Consider the following 19,673-nt stretch of genomic DNA (forward strand, 5'->3'; position numbering starts at 1 on the left):
CATGTGTTAAAGACTACAGGATTTCTTAATCTAAAACCTGCTTTTTACTTGTAAAGGTTTTATTCTTAAGCAAATTTTAACTATTGCTGGGCACCTTGGCCTATAATCCCAGCATTTTGGGAGACAGAAGCGAGAGGATTGCCTGAGCTCAGGGGTTTGAGGCCAGCCTGGGCAACTTGGCAAGACCTCATCCCTATAATAAGTCAAAAAATTGGCTGGGCATGGTGGCACACACCTGTAGTGCCAGCTATTTGGAAGACTGAGGTGGAAGGATCCCCTGAACCCAGGAGGTCAACGATGTTTTGGCCATGAGCATGAACACTGCACTCCATCCTGGGTGGCAGAGTGATACTCCAACTAAAAACAAAAAAATTATTCATTAAATTAACACAATCGTGGAAATGCTTTAATTTCTTTTTTCCTTTTCACTGTATTCATTGTTCTTCAGAGAACTAGGAGAGCCGGGTACGGTGGCTCATACCTATAATCCCAGCACTTTGGGAGGCTGAGGTGAGAGGATTGCCTGAGCTCACAGGTTCAAGACCAACCTGGGCAGCTTGGTGAGACCTCATCTCTACAAAAAATTAGCTGGGCATGGTGGTTCGTGCCTGTAGTTCCAGCTACTTGGAAGGTTGAGGCGGAAGGATCTCCCAAGTCCAACAGGTCAAGATGTGGTGGCTGTGAGTGTGCCACTGCACTCCAGCCTGGGCAACAGAGTAAGACTCCAACTCAAAAAAAAAAAAAAAGAAGAACTTAGAGCTTTAGTGATCAGAATAGTTGGCTTCCATGTGTAGATCATTGTAGTTTGTCTAACTTCAAGTGGTAATGTGAGGTCACCTCATGACCTGGTTCAAATGGGGTCTTCTTTTTTTTTTTAAGAAAGCAGGATTTATTGAGAGGACAGGAAAACTCCCACAGTGGTAGGAGACCCGAAGGGATTGCCCCAAATGGGATCTTCTTATCTGGTACTACACTTCCCCTGCAAAAGCAAAGAAGCCCTGTGTTGAACAGTGTCTGTGGCCATGTGTGACTTATGATTGCTCATTTGGTGCAATGCATGTTGCTTCTTCCTGTAAGTGGTGCAGATAGTTAACAGATAATGCCTCACTTTTAAAAAACTTTTTGTTTTCAACTTGACTCATCTGTAAGTCCTATTATTGGAAAGCTTTCCCTCTCTTTTCCTCCACACAGGTCACTTGACTGGGATGGTTGGCACTGCTCTTTATGTAAGCCCAGAGGTCCAAGGAAGCACCAGATCTGCATACAACCAGGTACAAGGTTTTGTGGGGAAAAAGAAAGGTCTCAAGAGTAAGATTATGATGAGAACATCAAGATCACAGCATTTGGGATTTAATTGCCAGCTGAAATAGTCAGGAATATCCATTCTTTCATACTCCAGGCAGGATGTATGGTGCCAAGGACAGTGACTGAAGCTGACACTGTTGCTGCCAGGAGCTTACAGTCCATCCATTCATCCCTCCAGCCATCCATCTATCTAGCATCCAGCTATCCATCCAAACACCAGTAAACTGACCTCTGTCTTAGGCAACTCCTCAGAAACATAGAGAACAGAGCAGATATGGCCCCACCCCTCAGAGACCTTATCCATTAGTGTATAAACAGATGATAAAGAAGTAAAAAATAAAAGAAACAATCACAAATTGTGGTAAGGGCTAAGAAGAAATAGAAGCAAGTGATGGGAGAACAGTAAGGGACATCTTCTTTAGACTGACCAAAGAAGACTTATCTGAGAAGATGGCATTTAGGATGAAGGGTGAGAAGGGACAGGCCACACAATTTTGCAGATATTTTCTCCCATCCATAAGTTTCCTTCTTATTTCTTTTTTTGGAGTCAGAGTCTCACTCTGTTGCCCAGGCTGGAAATGCAGTAGTATGCTCACAGCCACTACAGTCTTGACCTGCAGGGCTCAGGCAATCCTTCTGCTTCAGCCTTCCAAGTAGCTGGAACTACAGGCACATGCCACCATGCCCAGCTAATTTTTTGATTTATTGTAGAGATGAGGCCTCTCCATGTTACTCAGACTGGTCTTGAACCTGTAGGCTCAGGCAATCCTCTCATTTCCGCCTCCCAAAGTGCTGGGATTACAGGTGTGAACCACCGTGCCCAACCTCTTTTTATTTCTTTTTTTCTTTAATTGCACTTCCATATTTTACTAGGATTAGTCACATGACCTTTCTGTTGTATCATTCTTCTGTCCTCACTTATTATGGTTTTGCAGTCAGTAGCTGATCTTCACTATCAAGCTGCAGATTTTGGTCTGTCTTACACTTTCAAAATGATTAAAGATGCAAAATGAGCCGGGCTCGGTGGCTCAGCCTGTAATCCCGCGCTTTGGGAGGCTGAGCTGAGTGGATTGCCTGAGCCCAAGGGTTCGAGACCTGCCTGGGCAACTTGGCAAGACCTCATCTCTACAATAAATCAAAAAATTAGCTGGGTGTGGTAGCGCACGCCTGTAGTTCCAGCTACTTGGAAGGCTGAGGCGGAAGGATTGCCGGAGCCCAGCAGGTCGAGGCTGCGGTGGCTGGGAGCGGCCACTGCACTCTAGTCTGGGTGACAGAGTGAGACTCCAACTCAAAAAAAAAAAAAGATGCAAAATGAAGCAAATTCTTAGGACCAGTCTCAGTTATCCTTGCTCTATAGCCATTGGTTTCCTGTCTTCGGTCAGTGGTAATATCTATGTATACTGCTAAGCCAGTTGCAATTAATTTTCTAAGAAAATGTTGAAAGAGCCTGGCTCGGTGGCTCAGCCTGTAATTCTGCGCCTTTGGGAGGCTGAGGTGAGTGGATTGCCTGAGCCCGTGGGTTCGAGACCTGCCCGGGCAGCGAGACCTCATCTCTACAATAAATCAAAAAAATCAGCAGGGCGTGGTAGCGCATGCCTGTAATTCTGGCTACTTGGAAGGCTGAGGCGGAAGGATCACTGGAACCCAGCGGGTCGAGGCTGCGGTGGCCGGGAGAAGCCACTGCACTCCAGTCTGGGTGACAGAGTGAGACTCCAACTCAGAAAAAAAAAAAAAAAGAAAATGTTGAAAGAATTCATACCAGATATGTTATCGTTTAGTTTTTATACCCATACATTTTTAGGACAAATCATTACATTTTTCTAATGGGTCTTGTTTTGCACTTAGGTAAACTTTATTCCAACTAACAGTGCTTGTCCTATAATTCCTTGGTAAATTATACTTTCAAATCAAGGCTCTCTAAATATAATTATTTTTGTCTTTCAGAAAGTGGATCTCTTTAGCCTAGGGATTATCTTCTTTGAGATGTCCTATCACCCCATGGTCACGGCCTCAGAAAGGATCTTTGTTCTCAACCAACTCAGAGACGTATGTAACACGTGTTTTAGTGCATAAACTTCTAGTACCCTGAATTTCAGCATGGAGATCAGAATTCAAGGCAGAATATTTTTCTGGTGTTTATAATATATAAGAGGCTGTTGTGCTGTAATTTTAATGACTCATCTGCTGAGACATGCCTGGTGAACCAGTTCTCCCATTCACTATGAAACATTTTTCTAAGCAAGAGAAGTCACCTCACTTAAATTCTTAAATTGGTAGTTTTGGTAGCCAAAGACTCTCAGGACGCACGAGAGATCTTATTGTTGTCTCTACTGTATTTTTAGTATTTTAGTAAGTGGGAGTCTGACTCTGCTTATACACCTCCAGTGATGAGAAACTTACCTCCAGTTTTATTTGTTTTTGAAAATCTTAGGAGAAATTGCTAGATTATAGTCACTTTTAAAAAAATTATTCTGAGAGATTTACTCTTAATTTTAAAACAAAGGAAGAATTTAAACATTTTTGCTTTATATTAACACATATATGTGTTATATCATATATATGTATGTATAAACATATTATAGCAATGGGAATGGATTATAAGGATAGTGGCTATTTAGTTTTAGAAATTAAAGATTTCTGTTGAATGGACCTGTTGTCGAAATGCCTAAAAAAATCTGCTGTATGAACAGAAACTAAAATGGGTCTGAGAAAAATATCAGCCACTTGAAATTTTCATTTATGTTCTTGATGTTAGTCCTTGTCTCTGTTATTGCCTGAGCTAAAAGGAACCAATATTACCATGTGCAAAGGGGCAAAGGTACCCTTTAGAAAATGGCATTAAGACAAAAGCGGAGAGTAAGTTTGGGTGAGTGAGATTTAAATTCACATATTTATGAATAAGAGGTCTCCTCTTTTCTCCTGAGCAAAGTGAAGCAGGTATTTATGAAGTTAAATCACATACACTGTGACTAAGAATACTCTTCTGAATAGTTTGGAAAATAGTTGAATTATTTTACTGCCAATACAATGTAGACAGCTGTGTTTGTAAAGTATAGGTGTAAATAAAGTGATTACCATCACCTTGCCTTGATTGGAATGCTCTTTAGATGATTATGTCCTTGAAGAAGTACCTTTCTTTAGTCTAAAATTCATGTTCTTTCATTTCAAGAATATCTTAACTGTCAAGTTAATATTATAATTGAGGTCCTAGTTACCAGAAAGGTGAGAACTTTGAGGGAGGTAGTGGTTTTGGTGTTAATGTTTTTCTTGTTGGTGCATTGATGTTTTTTGCCTTTTTAAAATCTTTATGTTTACTAAAATTACTTTGTTTTGCTTCTCTGAAACCATTAGATTTCTAAATACTTTCTCCTCAGATAAGGTGCTTTCTAAGCCTAGTCTATCATCTGGGTCAAGTTTGTACTGAAATAATATGTATGTAATTAGAAGGATGATCATTGGGCTTCAAGAAGGAATCACCCCAGTCTTTCCTTGTTAGCACACTTTTATTTCTGTATTTAATTTTCTTACTTATGGTGAATAAATGCTTTCACTGTGGCAGTCTGCCAAGTACTTGCTGATTTGAATATAATATTCTTTTAGCCTACTTCGCCTAAGTTTCCAGAAGACTTTGATGATGGAGAGCATGCAAAGCAGGTAATTTTCTGATGCTTTAATTACTATGTCTTCAGTCTTGCGTCTTAATTACTATTTTTCTTCTTTTTCAATTAGTAATTTTCTGCCACTCATTCTTTTGTGCCCTGGGAACAACATGGGAAAAAAATATAAAAAGATGAAGCACTTAAAATGTTATTAGACTAGAAATACACCATCAAAATGCCAACAGCTGGCATAGGAAATTAACAGACTACAGGGTTCTTTTGTGTGATTCACTGTGCTTTTAACATGCTATTTGGACCCTGGCCTTAGCTGTTAGAAAAAAAAAGCTTTTATAGTTCATTGTTTTAGGTAAATCTTGGGACTTTAAGAAAAAAAATTGAAACTTAACTTTGTTCTGTTTTGTGGTTGAAGTAGCTCAGATTATGGGAAAAGAATTGCATTTTCTGGGAAAATCTGATGGTATCATATTTTAAAGTAAAATAATTTATCCCATATACCATAAATATCTGAGTGTATATATGTATGTAACTCATGTCATAGGCTAATACTGGCATCCAGCTAATATGAAAGAACATTATTATTGAATTTGTGAATTGTACTTCTGCTGTGCCCTTCTTAGTGCCAGTTGTCTTGGTAAAAACCTTCAATGGTTAGTATTTTCGTCATGTGGAAGTTTATTCATTAAACTGACCTTTATTGACAGTTATAATCAAGGCAAAATCCCTTATTTAAATTATTAACATTAAGAGCAGAAGCATGGCTAGAACATTGTATTAATTTGCTACTTCTGGCTTATTGGTATGTATCTGGATGGACATGCCCCTTGACTTTTTGAGATTAAGTTCTCTTTATATTAGTACTAACATTCTGTAATTTGGTAATGTTTAACGTGACATTTATGCCTATGGGAACCCATTCTGCCTCATCTACTTAATCAGTCAAGACCATTAGAAATACATTGAGTCATACTTCCACTCCTTTGTTAGCTATTATTGTGTCTGGGTACAATAAGTAACTGTTCATTTCATAGCCTTCCCCTATAACAAGGTCAGTCTTACTCAGTATTTCCACTTGTTGACAACTATAATAGCCCAGGAACTTTATTAAACTACAAACATGAGAGCAACTATGATTTCTCACAATAAGGTCTGTTTGTCTATCAGCAAATACATATTAGGTACCTATGAGCATTTAAGTCTGGACTCTATAAAATTGGCACCAAAACAAAACCACAACCACTGCTACCTCCCATGTCATAGTCATTGCTCTTTATCTGAAAGGAGGCAACATAGAAGATGCTTGTGGACTGAGTATAAAATAATACTTGCCTTGTACAGACAATTAGCAGTATAACAGGGTCTATTATTGCCGAATAGGGTAGTTAACATAACTTTCATAAAAGTCGTAGCATGTCAGTTCTTTTCTTATAATATCAAACTCTTGCATCATGCAAGAAGTAGTTATGTGTGTTTTTATTTCAGTCTAGGACAGGAGAGAGAGTAGTGGGAGGGTATTTTAAAGATTTATAAATAGAAAATGCTTATTAAGTTTCATCTAAAAATTGAGATTCTTCTGATCTCAGATATTTACTTAACTCATAAATCCTAATTATAAACAAGCAGACTATGAAGCATTAAGGAGCCTCTCAAAGGTTTAAATTGCCTTCAAATGGGTCCCTGCTTAATGAGATAGTAGCCATGAAGGTATAACAAGTTAGTAACATAAATCAAAGGAGTGGTGGCCATACAAATAACATAAATGGAGAAGAAAAAAATTAGAACAAGATGTTTTACATTGCTTTAATGATTCCAGCAACTATTATGCATTATAATTTTTACTAAAGTTAGTCATATAAAGTTATTTGTTATATGTTCCTACATCTTTTTTTTTTTTTTGAGTTGGAGTCTCGCTCTCTTGCCCAGGCTGGAGTACAGTGGCATGTTCACAGCCACCCCAGCATCGACCTGCTGGGCTCAGGCAATCCTTCCACCTCAGCCTCCCAAGTAGCCAGAACTACAGGCGCACACTACCACACCCAGCTAATTTTTTGATTCATTGTAGAGATGGGGTCTTGCCAAGTTGTCCAGGCTGTTCTTGAACCCGTAGGCTCAGGCAATCCCCTCACCTTGGCCTCCCAATGTGCTTTTTTATACAATATTTTGTGTGTTTCAGAGGCCCAAGTTCTGCTTCTATGTAGTTATTGAGTTGAGTTGAAGATTTTTTGTTTGTTTGTTTGTTTGTGACAACAAAATATAAAAAGGGCCTCTGCTTTTTAAGAAATATTCATAGGCTGGGCACGGTGGCTCACGCCTATAATTCCAGCACTTTGGGAGGCCGAGGTGGGAGGATTGCCTGAGCTCGCAGGTTTGAGACCAGTCTGGGCAACTTGGTGAGACCTCATCTCTACAATAAAAATCAAAAAATTAGCTCGGCATGGTAACACGTGCCTGTAGTTCCAGCTACTTGGAAAGCTGAGGCGGAAGAATTGCCTAAGCCCAGCAGGTCAGGGCTGCAGTGGCTGGGAGTGTGCCACTGCCCTCCAGCCTAGGTGACAGAGTGAGACTCCAACTCAAAAAATAAATAAATAAATAAATATTCATATTACATTGTTACACAACTCTGTAGTCATAACAAAGTGCAGGGGGAAAAATGACCTGTCCAGAGATTTCAGAAATGCCAATTACCCACCCCCCCCGCCCTCCCCAAAAAAGTGTGGTATCTTTTCTTTGACCTGAACCAGCCACTGGCTTGTGTGGAGAATTCCTGAGCCTTACCCGTTGCATGACCGGGTTTCATTTTAGAAATCGGTCATCTCCTGGCTGTTGAACCACAATCCAGCGAAACGGCCCACAGCCACTGAACTGCTCAAGAGTGAGCTGCTGCCCCCGCCCCAGATGGAGGAGTCAGAGCTGCACGAAGTGCTGCACCACACCCTGGCCAATGTGGATGGGAAGGCCTACCGCACCATGATGGCCCAGATCTTCTCCCAGCGCAACTCCTTTCCCATCGATTACACCTATGACAGTGACATACTTAAGGTACGCTTAACCCATGCTGCACAAAGGGAATTTAACCTGGTCCACAAAAGGATCAAGTCAGTTCCTTATTTCTCCTGGGTTCTTTTTAGTGCCTCCAACATAAGTTCTTCTGTGAGGTCTGGGAAGCCCCTAAAAGCACATGTAAAATATGTGCCTATACATTCTAGGAAGAAGAATTACACTTCCAGTCACTTTCTTGAAGGAATTCTTGATCACTTCCCCTCCCTACTACCTAAGAGATTTAGAAGCAATGCATTTAGAGACTGATCCCTGGGCCCAGCTGCCCAGAGCTGAAAAATCCAACCCGCTCAGATCCAGATGAAATAGTTGAGTATCTCTCATTGCTGGTTACACATCCAGATCACCTCAGCAGCTTTCTGACAACACAGATACCCAGGCCCCAAGCCCATCTAGTGGCTTAAGACTCCAGATGTAAGGCACTTACTTCAGAATCTCTTTTAAAAAGATCTCAAGTGGTTTCTGAAATATAGCCAGGTGGCTAGTGCTGGGAGGCTTTAACATTTTCTTTCTTTCTTTTTTTATTTGTTTATTTTAGATTAAGGGGGTACACATGCATATTCATTACACAACCATATTGTGTAGTGGTGGAAATGGGGTCTCAGGTGGCCCATTCCCCAGACAGGGAACATTGTGCCCCATAGGTAGTGTCTCAACTCTAGTCCTTCCCTCCCCCGCTTATTGCTGTCCCCAGTGTCTATTATTTCCATCTTTGTGCTTGTTAAGCTCCCACACATGAGTGAGAACATGCAGTGTTTGATTTTCTGTTTCTGAGTCAGTGTAGTTAGGATGATGATTTCCAGCTCCATTCATAACATTTTATTTCTTTTTTTTTGAGTTGGAGTCTCACACTGAAGTGCAGTAGCACACTCCCAGCCACCGCAGCCTCGACCTGCTGGGCTCCGGTGATCCTTCTGCCTCAACCTTCCAAGTAGCTGGAACCACAGGCACGCACTACCGTGCCCGGCTAATTTTTGATTTATTGTAGAGATGAGGTCTCACCAAGTTGCCCAGGCGGGTCTCGAACCCGCAGGCTCAGGCAATCCCCTCACCTCAGTCTCCCAAAGCGTGGGACTACAGGCTGAGCCACTGAGCCTGGTATATTTTATTTCTCAACCAAAAAAAAAAACTGAAGCAATATAGCAAAATGTTATAATAAAGTTGGTTGGGTTAGATAATACATATTTTTTATATTCTCTATATGTTTCTGTATGCTTAAAATATATAATTTTTAAAAATAGTGGTAGAGGAAATGGTGATAACATTTGTGTATGATTAGTGTAGATTTTAGAGACCAGAGTTTTTCATTGGCTGATAATATTAGGTATTTACAAGATTATAGGTGACTTTTTTAAATTTATCTTTTTGCTTATCTGCTCTGCTGCTTCTAAATTTTCTGGTTTTCTGTAGTGAAATGGTGTTTTTTTTTTTTTAAGAGACGAGGTCTTACTATGTTGCCCAGACTGGTCTTGAACTCCTGGGCTCAAGCATTCCTCCTGCTTCGGCCTCCCAAAGTGCTGGGATTACAGGCATGAGCCACCACGCCTGGCTGGTATTACTTTTATAAAAAGAAAACAAATAAAAATGATAGCTCTTGGCAAAATATGTAAAGGCCATGTAGTTTTCACCAGGTCTACAATGAATAACCTTCACATGTAGGAAGGAGCCCTGGTGCCATTAGGTGTTTAATCGCTCCACAGTATTCCTGAGAGACCTCAGTTCCGTGTTTATTTGACTAGCTCCCTCTGAAAGGCATATATCAATGTAGTTAAGAGCTTGGACTTGAAGCCAGGCAACTTTTACATTACTTGAAAGGTTAGTTCATATATTATGAAGCAGGACATATTGCAAGGTATGTGACCTCTGGCCTGAATATGTTCAAAGAGGGACTGACTTGTTCAGACCTAATTGTGATCCTGAGGATAAGCAATGGAGTGCCAACTGCAAGCCACAGATTAATATTCTAAGGAATCCCTTTGATTAAGCTTTGATGTTGACGTTTTAATTGATTCTGTTTTAGGGCAACTTCTCAATCCGTACAGCCAAGATACAGCAACATGTGTGTGAAACCATCGTCCGCATCTTTAAAAGACATGGTATGTGTGCCTTTTTTAAAAATCATATTCCTTCTTTGCTGAGTGCAGTGGCTCACACCTGTAATCCCAGCACACTGGGAGACTGAGGTGGTCACTTGAGGCTAAGAGCTCCAGACCAGCCTGGGCAACATAGCAAGACCCCTGTCTCTACTAAAATAAAAGTAAACAAATAAATAAATCATATTCCTTCTCATAAGATTTTTTTTTTCATCAGGAGAAAGTACTGTTAGTGGAGTTGGGTATACCATATTTTACTTTTAAATTCAGTTACAAGCAAGCAATTGATGTCATGTGGATTTTAAGCTTAGTTTTACAGCTCAGCTTGTTGAGGAAAAACTGATTTGAATACCACAGCCCTACTACTAAAATGCAGTTGGTTTGTGGAGTCAGAAGTATGACTCCAAATATGATCAAACTGACAAACTTAACTCTAGGTGAGCTCTCTATTTGTAAATTCAGAGGTTGGAAGATGATTTCAGCGGTCAAGTATCAAATTACTTACCTGTCAGATTTGTGTTAGTATTAGGTTGCCTCCTAGGAAGACAGAGAACCTAATGATTCTTTTTTGTTCTAACTTGGTATAGGAGCTGTCCAGTTGTGTACCCCACTGCTGCTTCCCCAAAACAGACAAATATATGAGCACAACGAAGCCGCCTTATTCATGGACCACAGCGGGATGCTGGTGATGCTTCCTTTTGACCTGCGGGTGAGGCTGGGAACACTGTCCTGACAATCTGGATGCCATGCTTGGTCACAGGGATGGTGTCTCTGTTAAACAGTTGTCTCTACTGGTCAGTTTTTCCCCTGGGCTTATATTCTGAATGTTGCCTTTAGGAAATTTATTCCTAAGAGCGTTACAAGATAAGAGCATTATTGGAGTTTAGTAAACATTTGACCCTGAATGCACGCACCTTGCTGCTATCACAAGTGTTTATGGTTCTAAGAACCAGAGGAACCCTGGTTACAGGTGCCACCTGTACAATTCAGTGTTGAGCCCCTCCAGGTGACCCCAGCAGATCAACCTGGCCAACTCAGACAATTAAATGTCATTTGTTTGTATGTTTGTTTTTAACTTTCTGGCTAGATCTTCAGTAACATCCTAATGCCTAGAACAATTAAGTTCTTGAGATAGCAACTGTCTCTGCTAATTAGATGTGCTGAGTTTTGCCCATGTTTGCTTTCTTCTGACCCCCAGATACCCCCTCAACAGCAGCAATTTTACCAATCATTCACTCACAGGTGGGCTGCTAACAAGCCCACCTGTGATGCTGTCCGATAAACTAAGGAAAATATGCAAATGCATATGTCAGGCAAGGGTTTAATACCCTTCATGTACAGAAAATACATACGAGTGGAGACATGAGCAAAGGATTTAGCCAGGACGTTCTCAGAAGGCAAAATGCGCATGACTGATACACTTCTGAAAAGATGCCCAGCCTCACTAATAATAAGGAAGTGCAAAGCTATTTCAACTTCATCAGACTGGAAGAATGTTTAAATTAGTATCACCCAGAGATGACAAGAGTGTAGGAAACAAGGTACTTCCATATACTGCTGATGGAAATGTGAATTGCTAAACCTTTAGAAGAGTAATCTGAAGTTTATAACAAAATTTTTAAAAATTTGATGCATGTACTATATCCTTTTACCTAGCAATCTCACTTTGAGGAATTGATTCAAAAAAATAAAAACACATTACTGTATGAATGTTAAAAGGATGTTAATTGCCATATTATTGTAGTAGTTGAAAACTGAAGTCAACCCCTTTGGGTCTCCTCCCACTGTGGGAGCTTTTCTGTCCTCTCAATAAATCCTGCTTTAAAAAGAAAAAAACTGAAAACTGCATGTTTATCAATAGGAAAGTGGTTGAATAACTTGTCATCAGTATTATGGAAAATTAAGGGGCTATTAAAAAGAAAACTTAGAACTATATTTTTATATAGATCAAATATGTATATTTACATGTATGTATAAAATGGCAATATATGCATTTGGCCCTCTGTATCCTTGAGCTCTGTGTCCACAGATCCAACCAACTGCAGATATAAAATATGAAGAAAAAAAATTCCACAAAGTTCCAAAAAGCAAAACTTAAATTTGCCAAATGCTGACTTCTACGTTGCACCCACAAGAATGAAGTGATGTGTAGGCATTGTATTAAGTATTATAAGCAATCTAGGGATGATTTAAAGCATATGTGAGGATATGTGTATGATATATGCAAATACTATACCATTTTATATAAGGGACTTGGTATCTACTGATTTTGCTATCTTCAGGGGGTCCTGGAACCAAAACCCCATGGATGCCGAGGGATGACTATATATATTTAGACATATCCATGTTTATATTTGGTCTATAGGAATGTCCGTGGTATATTTTAGCTTTTTAAAAAGTAACTATCAAAGGAACTCTAATATCTCATTTTTTGTTATAGACAGAAAAATTTTTTTAAAAAACTGTGTACATAAGCCACACTGTATGTGCTTGCATGCCCTTTGTATCTGTGCAGGTATACACAGTCAGCCCTCATTTCCCTGGATTCCACATCCATGGATCCAACCAAGTGCAAGTGGAAAATATTTAGAAAAAAAAAATTCCACAAAGTTTCAAAAAGCAAAACTTGAATTTGCTACATTCACATGTGACTGAGCATGCACACCAACTTGTTTGTATCACCAAAAAGGGAGGTGTTAGAAATACACTCATTTTTCTGGAGTGGGTAATGAAATCTTTTATATCTATATCGTGTCACTTTTTGCAAGAGCAGGTTTTGTGTTTATGGTCTAAGAGGAAATTCTTTCCACGTTCCTGACTTCTTTTTTTTTTTTAATAGTAAATAAAGTGATTTGGGATTCTTCTGTGGTGGAGATAAATAAATAGCCAGTCAGACATTTGGACTATGTTTTAAAAAGAGTAGAAGTACAAACATTGACATAACTATACTTAAAACTGGCTTTTTTTTTTTCTTTAAATATTAGGACACTAATGTGCAGATTTTAAAACATCAGCTTCTTTTCTGTGAGCTGATATTCAAATGTAAAAAATAAAAAAATTGCTTGCTCATTAGTTAATGATACTATTTCAGATCTCTTGGGACAACCTGACAATGGCTTTATTTAGTTGTGGTTATTATTTGAGGGTGGTTATTAAGAATTTCTCCTAAGAGATCGATAGAAAGATCAGGAAATTCACCATAAGAGATAATGCCCATTTTGGTTGCATCATCATAAATGATATCTTCTAAAAATTCATACAGAACTAGATAACTTGCATCATTTTTAATTTGATGTAATAAAACTTTGGCAGAGTATATTTAACTAAAAGTGGATTTTTCTCAAACTTAAAAAAACCTAAGAAACTCCCCAGTGAATAAGGTTGGTGGTATGTCTAGCAGCAGCATCTACTGCTGACTGATGCACTGAGAACATTCCAATGCACTGCAATATCCTATATGCACTGCAAATGGTGAGCAGTGCATAACTTTGTCAATGTACTAAAGATCACTGAATTGAACACTTTAAAAGGGTGAACCTTATGGTATGTGAGTTATATTTCAATGAAGCTGTTCTTAAGAAACAAAAGGAATATGGTAGTTGGCACATCTTGACACTGACCTTTAAAACTGTTTTTTTACTTTTCAGGTCCCTTTTGCAAGATACGTGGCAAGAAATAATATATTGAATTTGAAAAGGTAAGAAACAATAGAGGGTTCCCTTTAGTAGACATGGGAAAGAAACCAAAGAAGAATGTTAGTAAGAATTCTGGGTTCAGGGTATTGAGCTTAGAATATGGTCCAATAGCCACAGTACCCCTTTCTATAGGGTGACTAGGACTGGGAGAAGGAATGTAGCAGGTAGGTACCATGATGTTCCTGCAGTCTATTCTGTGCCTTCTAAATGTCCCCAGGCAACATAACTAATTAGTTTCACAAATGGTTGCTTGATTTAAACATCTGGCTGTTCTTGATCACAGATGGCCCCTTTTAAAATTTAATTGGAGGGACAAATGGTCAATAGTCTCTCTGTGAAAACCGCCAACACAGGTAACTGAACAAAAGCTGCTTGTAGAGAAGTGGAGTAAAGCCAGCAGGAGCACTGAGCACTGAAGACCTCCAGGCACTCAGCACTGGAACAAGGCCTTCTGTACATTCATATACCACAGGGGTCCAACACTGAGATCTCCGTAAATTGGCGCTGTATTGTTGTCAATGAGGCACCCTACTTTAAAGCTCCTTTCTTCAAATGAAATCAAAGCTCTTTATGTGCTTTTATTCTAGCTACAAGTGAACAATTAATAATCATAGCCCTCAGGTCTGAGTATTCCTATGTAGAAAGCAATTACTTAAGGTAAGATTATTTTGTGTGTGCAATTTTCATCTCTATGTCAGACATTTAAAAAAATTAAGCCCTATAGTTTAAGAGTGGCAAAACTGGGAATTGGAACCTAGATCAGAAGGCAAGACTGCTCCAGGGCAGGTTAATATTTAAGCCCTCTTCATCATAACACTGATTAATTTTTTTCATACTTGTTTCATTTTTCTAGTTCAACAATTTCTGATACGTATTTGTTTCCAGTAAGCAATGACTTTAGAAATCTGGGTTTCTCTCTTCAGATACTGCATAGAACGTGTGTTCAGACCTCGCAAGTTAGATCGATTTCATCCCAAAGAACTTCTGGAATGTGCATTTGATATTGTCACTTCTACCACCAACAGCTCTCTGCCCACTGCTGAAATCATCTACACCATCTATGAAATCATCCAAGAGTTTCCAGCACTTCAGGTTCCTTTCTGTATTTTACATTCCAAGGATCCCACTAGAGTCCCTTACCAAGTATGAGGGGGAATACTACAACTACTGCAGACCTGCTTCTCAGTTTGTGCTGGCAATAAATCACATCTGTACTGAAGTAACTGACAAGAGTTTGATGATGTTGCTTTCAAGATCATCTCAGGCTCTTACCTCTGCCTTGACGGGAACTGGTTTTGTCTTGGACCATGGGTTCCCTTCTCTGCCCATTCTTGCAAAATGCAATAAATCAGGCTTAGATTCCTGGAATGCTTTTAGCATGTTCATGCCCCGTTAAGAACCCTCAGCAGTCCTTCCTACATCTGATCTCTTCACTCCCCTTTCACCTGTCTGCACTCTGCCTAGTGCAGCTCTCTGAGGCCTCCCTCCCCACCCCACACTCACATTCCCTTTTCCCCAGGAACTCTGGCTGCTCCCTCATTGACTGGTTGACCACCTTTTCTTCCCAGCTCTTCTCACAGCTCTCAATAGGAGATAACCACATGCTACCTTGAGTAGTGCTGGTTGTTTTCTCCACACAGAATGTATCCTCTTCAGGAATGAGCCGACGGGTTCACTTTTCCATATGCTCCATTGCACCCAGCTCAGCACACGGCTCACCACTCGGTGAATGCTCATGAATCGACTCATGTGAACAAAAGTAATAATTATTCCACCAGACTGTGCTTATAATCAGTTACTATTGAACCAGATCCTTCTTTGAAATCAACTCACTCAAGACTTTTTAATATAGCTGAAGATCAGTCAGAGTATTTTTGATAGGTAGATATAGATATAGATAAAATGTTGAATGAGATTATATTCTGTGAATGTAGCAATGTAAAAAGAATGTATAACTAGCAGGCCATATACTAAATTCAGTCCTTCCGTTGTGTTAGGATGATGAATTGGTGATAAGATTCCAGATTTGATCATGTACCTAGAATTGCTTTTATAATTGAAATAATAATTTTTATCTGTATCCCAGGAAAGAAATTACAGTATTTACTTGAGTCATACCATGTTATTGAAAGCAATACTCTTACACTGTGGAATCCCAGAAGATAAACTCAGTCAAGTCTATGTTATCCTATATGATGCTGTGGTAAGCAGTTAATTATTTTGACTTGATGTTGAAAGATAATAATAATAATAATAATTCCTGATTACTTCTTTACTGATTCAGCCATAAAGCTGAATGGGGAGTTTTAGCTCCTTCCCTCATTGCTTTAAGGTGAAAGAACCAATTGACTTTCGTTATATCAACAGTTAACAAGTATTCATTGAGCTTTAATTCTGTACTAAGCCCTGTACTACTAGTAACCTCCAGGGTGTTTTTTAAAAGGGTAACTTCTAATTTAAAAAAATAAAATCATCTTATTTAATTGTAAGATAATAAAGTTCTTCATTAACCTACTTATTAAGGCAAGAAGTCTCTGAGTAACTGGTCCTGATATTTGCCAATAATAACTTAAAAGATCATTAATCGTTAGTGAGCCCCTCTCTGTGTGCCAGGCATTGTTCTGAGCTCTTTATGTGGCTGAGCTCACTTCATCCTCACACCAGTGCTGCTATTATCCTTGCTTTATAGAGGCCAGGAAAAGGGAGTGCTTGTGTTGGGAATCGAGCATGCGTGCCCTGCACTTCATTCTCCAAGCTGCCTGTGCTTACAGTAAAGTCATGTAGAGATTTACATTGACTGAATTGGAGAAAGCAGCTTTCATCTCTGGTGGGCCTCGTTTACCACCTCTTCCTGTGGGGCTGGGGCTATGGCACCTCCAGTCACTCTTCCCTAATGCAGCCATGTCGCACTACTCATTACTTTACAGTATGTGTGTGTGTGCAGAGCCTGGAGGGGAAGCACTGAAGAAATAAGCTAGTGTTCTCTTACGGTGCTGGAATGGAGGCGAATGCTTGTTTTTTCTAATATCTCTTCATGCTGCAGTTTGTTTTCATAAGTAAGAGACATCCAGGAGATTTAGTGACTAACAGTGCAAGGCATTCTATAATTAAAACAGGATAAATAGTGGATTTACATTGGCTTATTGTTTTTATGCACCAAAAGATTTAACTAGCTTTTCTTTCATCTGGCAGGTACACATCAAGAGTCCAAACTTTACTGTTTGTTTCTGAGGGATTCTGTCCTCCACCTCTGTCCTCTGCTGCTGTTTGGCAGTGACAGAAACAACATGATATCAGTCAGACACTGGCAGAAACCCCCAGGGACTGTACAGGAGGCCTTCAGCTTGGGCTTGTTCATGTCCCACAGCCACAGTCTGCCTGCCAACATGGGAGGAAATGCTCAGGGTCTGGCTTTTTTTAGGGGAACACAAATCAAGATGGCTCCCCTCCCCACCCAAACAAATGCCCTGGCTGTCCAGATCTGGGTTGCCTCCCCATTCAACAAGTACAACTTTCCCCTTTTTAATTCTTTTATGTTGAGTTTTTCAGATTTTGAAATAAGCTAGTTATGGTTTTCTATGAATTTGGGAAAAAAGTTTTTTTAATCACAGAGTTCAATCCATCTTTTACAACTAGGAAATTGTGTCTCGTTCAGGACCCAATTTGGTGACTCTTATTATCTTTGTCTTCTGTATTAGACAGAGAAGCTGACAAGGAGAGAAGTGGAAGCTAAATTTTGTAATCTGTCTTTGTCTTCTAATAGTGTAAGTACTTTCTAATGGTATTATTACAGCTATCTTTGTAATTTTGTGATGCCAGAAAATGTCACTAAATTCTTGTTGCAGTAAGGTAGCAGAACTTCCTGCTGCTTCACAGCCATAGTTTTTCCCTTGAGTGTTAGATACCATGGCAACCTCTGGGATTAGGAGAAGAGAGAAACTAATGCTTTGGTCAAAGAACATCTCTCCATCTTCCCCTTGATGTGCTGTAATCATCCTGTTCTCTTTTGATCAGCAGATACTTTTCTTTACACCCCTTACCGAGCTGTGCTTGGTGGAGCCTCCTGCGGGGCAGATCTAGCATTAGTTGTTCTCTTCTGAAATAGATTGTCTGGGACTAGAAGGAGGCACAGAGCGCCATGGATTTATCTAGGGAAACTCCAGCTCTTCTAACTTATCAGAATTGAATTCAAGTTCTTGCTTTTCGGGTACATCTCTTAATCCTGAAATTTTACATTGGATCCCATTGGCATTAAGGAAAATCTTATGGTGTAAACAGTTTGTTGTATTCTCAATACAGGCGTCAGATTGATCCCAGATCTTTGGCATAGTCTCCCACACTTAACTGAGCAGCTGCACAACAGAAGACAATAGAGATTTTATAGATTTTCCTGAATATTTATATAAGAATATTTTTTTTAACTTTCCCAGAACTCTCTAGCCCCTGGTCTGACACTCAAACACAGGATTCTGTGGTGATCAACAAAATTCACATCTGGGGTATATTAAAATATGCTTGTGAGCAGACCATGCAAAGTCACTCCATTTTTTGGACACCTACAGAGTATCAGGCATAGTGGCAGGGATAGAAAAAGGAGTAGGTTGAGGAGTCCACAGACTTCATTCAACTTTTTAATTCATATGGACCTTTAAAAAGCCACAAGAGAATACTCACAGCATATAACTGCTCTCAGCTCTTCAAAATCATTTTCACAGAGCACCCATTAGCCACATTTTTAAAAATCCACACATTTGCAGGTAGGGAAAGTAAACCAGATGCGTAGCACTGAGAGTTCTGAAAATTGAGCCAGGCTAAATCTTAAGTATTTAATATTTGAGATATGAATGATATTCAGAGTGATCCAATAGCATACTATTCAAATATGAAGAATGATATGTACATATGCTCTAAACATGGACACAGCACATACCTGTGTGCAGAAATAATCCCAGGTATAAATAGCACAAAGAATCTGTACAAGAGACTATCCTGTTCGGTGATTCTATACCCAAAATTTCAAGCCCAAAAGATTCTTTTAACTATTGCCACATTTCAGAGAGTCTTACAAATATCACACACTTGCGCATGATTGCCACAGTGGCTGCTAAAATGTTGGCTTCTTTTCTTACTGCTAAATCTCTATCCACTGGATATTTGTTGATGCTAAGCAATCTTTAGTACTTGTGTGTTTGATAGGTTTAAAAATAGAAAAAATAGTATCTAAGAAAAACATTTGGTATTTTTATTACTTTTAAATGGAACTCTAAAGATATTAGAAAGGGGAGTGGAAATATTGCAAAAGAGTTTCCAGTATCTTGCCCAGTGTTCTTATTTCACAGATGTTGTGATTTGTCCAGAGTCACATGGGGTTAGTTGATGGCAGGATGAACACCAAAACCTGGGGATAGTGAGTGACTCCAGTGCTTCTGGAAAGTTTATTAATACGGTAATTTAATGTTGAAATGTATTGAGAAGAAATCATTTTTATTTTATTAAAAAGAAACATTTTAAGGCAGAGGCAAGAGGATTGCCTGAGTCCACGGGTTTGAGACCAACCTGGGCAACTTGGAGAGACTTCATCTCTACAATAAGTAAAAAAAAAAATAAAAAATTAGTCAGGGATAGTGGCTTACACCTGTCATTCCAGCTACTCGGAAGACTGAGGCAAAAGGACCTCCTGAGCCCAGCAGGTCGAGGGTGTGGTGGCCATGAGCATGCACATTCCAGCCTGGGTGACAGAGTGAGACTCCGACTCAAAAAAAAGGAAACATTTTAAACCTAAGACTTACGATTTTAAATCTAGAATTTTATCTTTAATATAGTAAATCAGGCTGGGCTCGGTGGCTCAGCCTGTAATCCCGCACTTTGGGAGGCCGAGGTGAGTGGATCGCCTGAGCCCGCGGGTT

The 19,673-nt window shown here is 39.5% G+C and overlaps 1 protein-coding gene across 1 annotated transcript in view; it reads left to right on the plus strand.

Moving 5' to 3' along the window:
* Positions 1–19,673, plus strand: part of EIF2AK4 (eukaryotic translation initiation factor 2 alpha kinase 4) — a 122,335-nt gene that overhangs the window by 81,082 nt on the left and 21,580 nt on the right. Inside the window, exons 19-28 of the mRNA XM_021718487.1 lie at positions 1,192–1,271; positions 3,250–3,351; positions 4,906–4,959; positions 7,725–7,961; positions 10,000–10,075; positions 10,660–10,781; positions 13,720–13,769; positions 14,691–14,859; positions 15,854–15,970; positions 17,466–17,531. Coding sequence (XP_021574162.1) covers positions 1,192–1,271; positions 3,250–3,351; positions 4,906–4,959; positions 7,725–7,961; positions 10,000–10,075; positions 10,660–10,781; positions 13,720–13,769; positions 14,691–14,859; positions 15,854–15,970; positions 17,466–17,531 — 1,073 coding nt within the window. The remainder of the gene's footprint in view (positions 1–1,191; positions 1,272–3,249; positions 3,352–4,905; positions 4,960–7,724; positions 7,962–9,999; positions 10,076–10,659; positions 10,782–13,719; positions 13,770–14,690; positions 14,860–15,853; positions 15,971–17,465; positions 17,532–19,673) is intronic.

Source organism: Carlito syrichta, unplaced genomic scaffold (assembly GCF_000164805.1).
Source record: "Carlito syrichta isolate Samal-C Ts95f unplaced genomic scaffold, Tarsius_syrichta-2.0.1 Scaffold312225, whole genome shotgun sequence".
NCBI classification, from domain to species: Eukaryota; Metazoa; Chordata; class Mammalia; order Primates; family Tarsiidae; genus Carlito; species Carlito syrichta.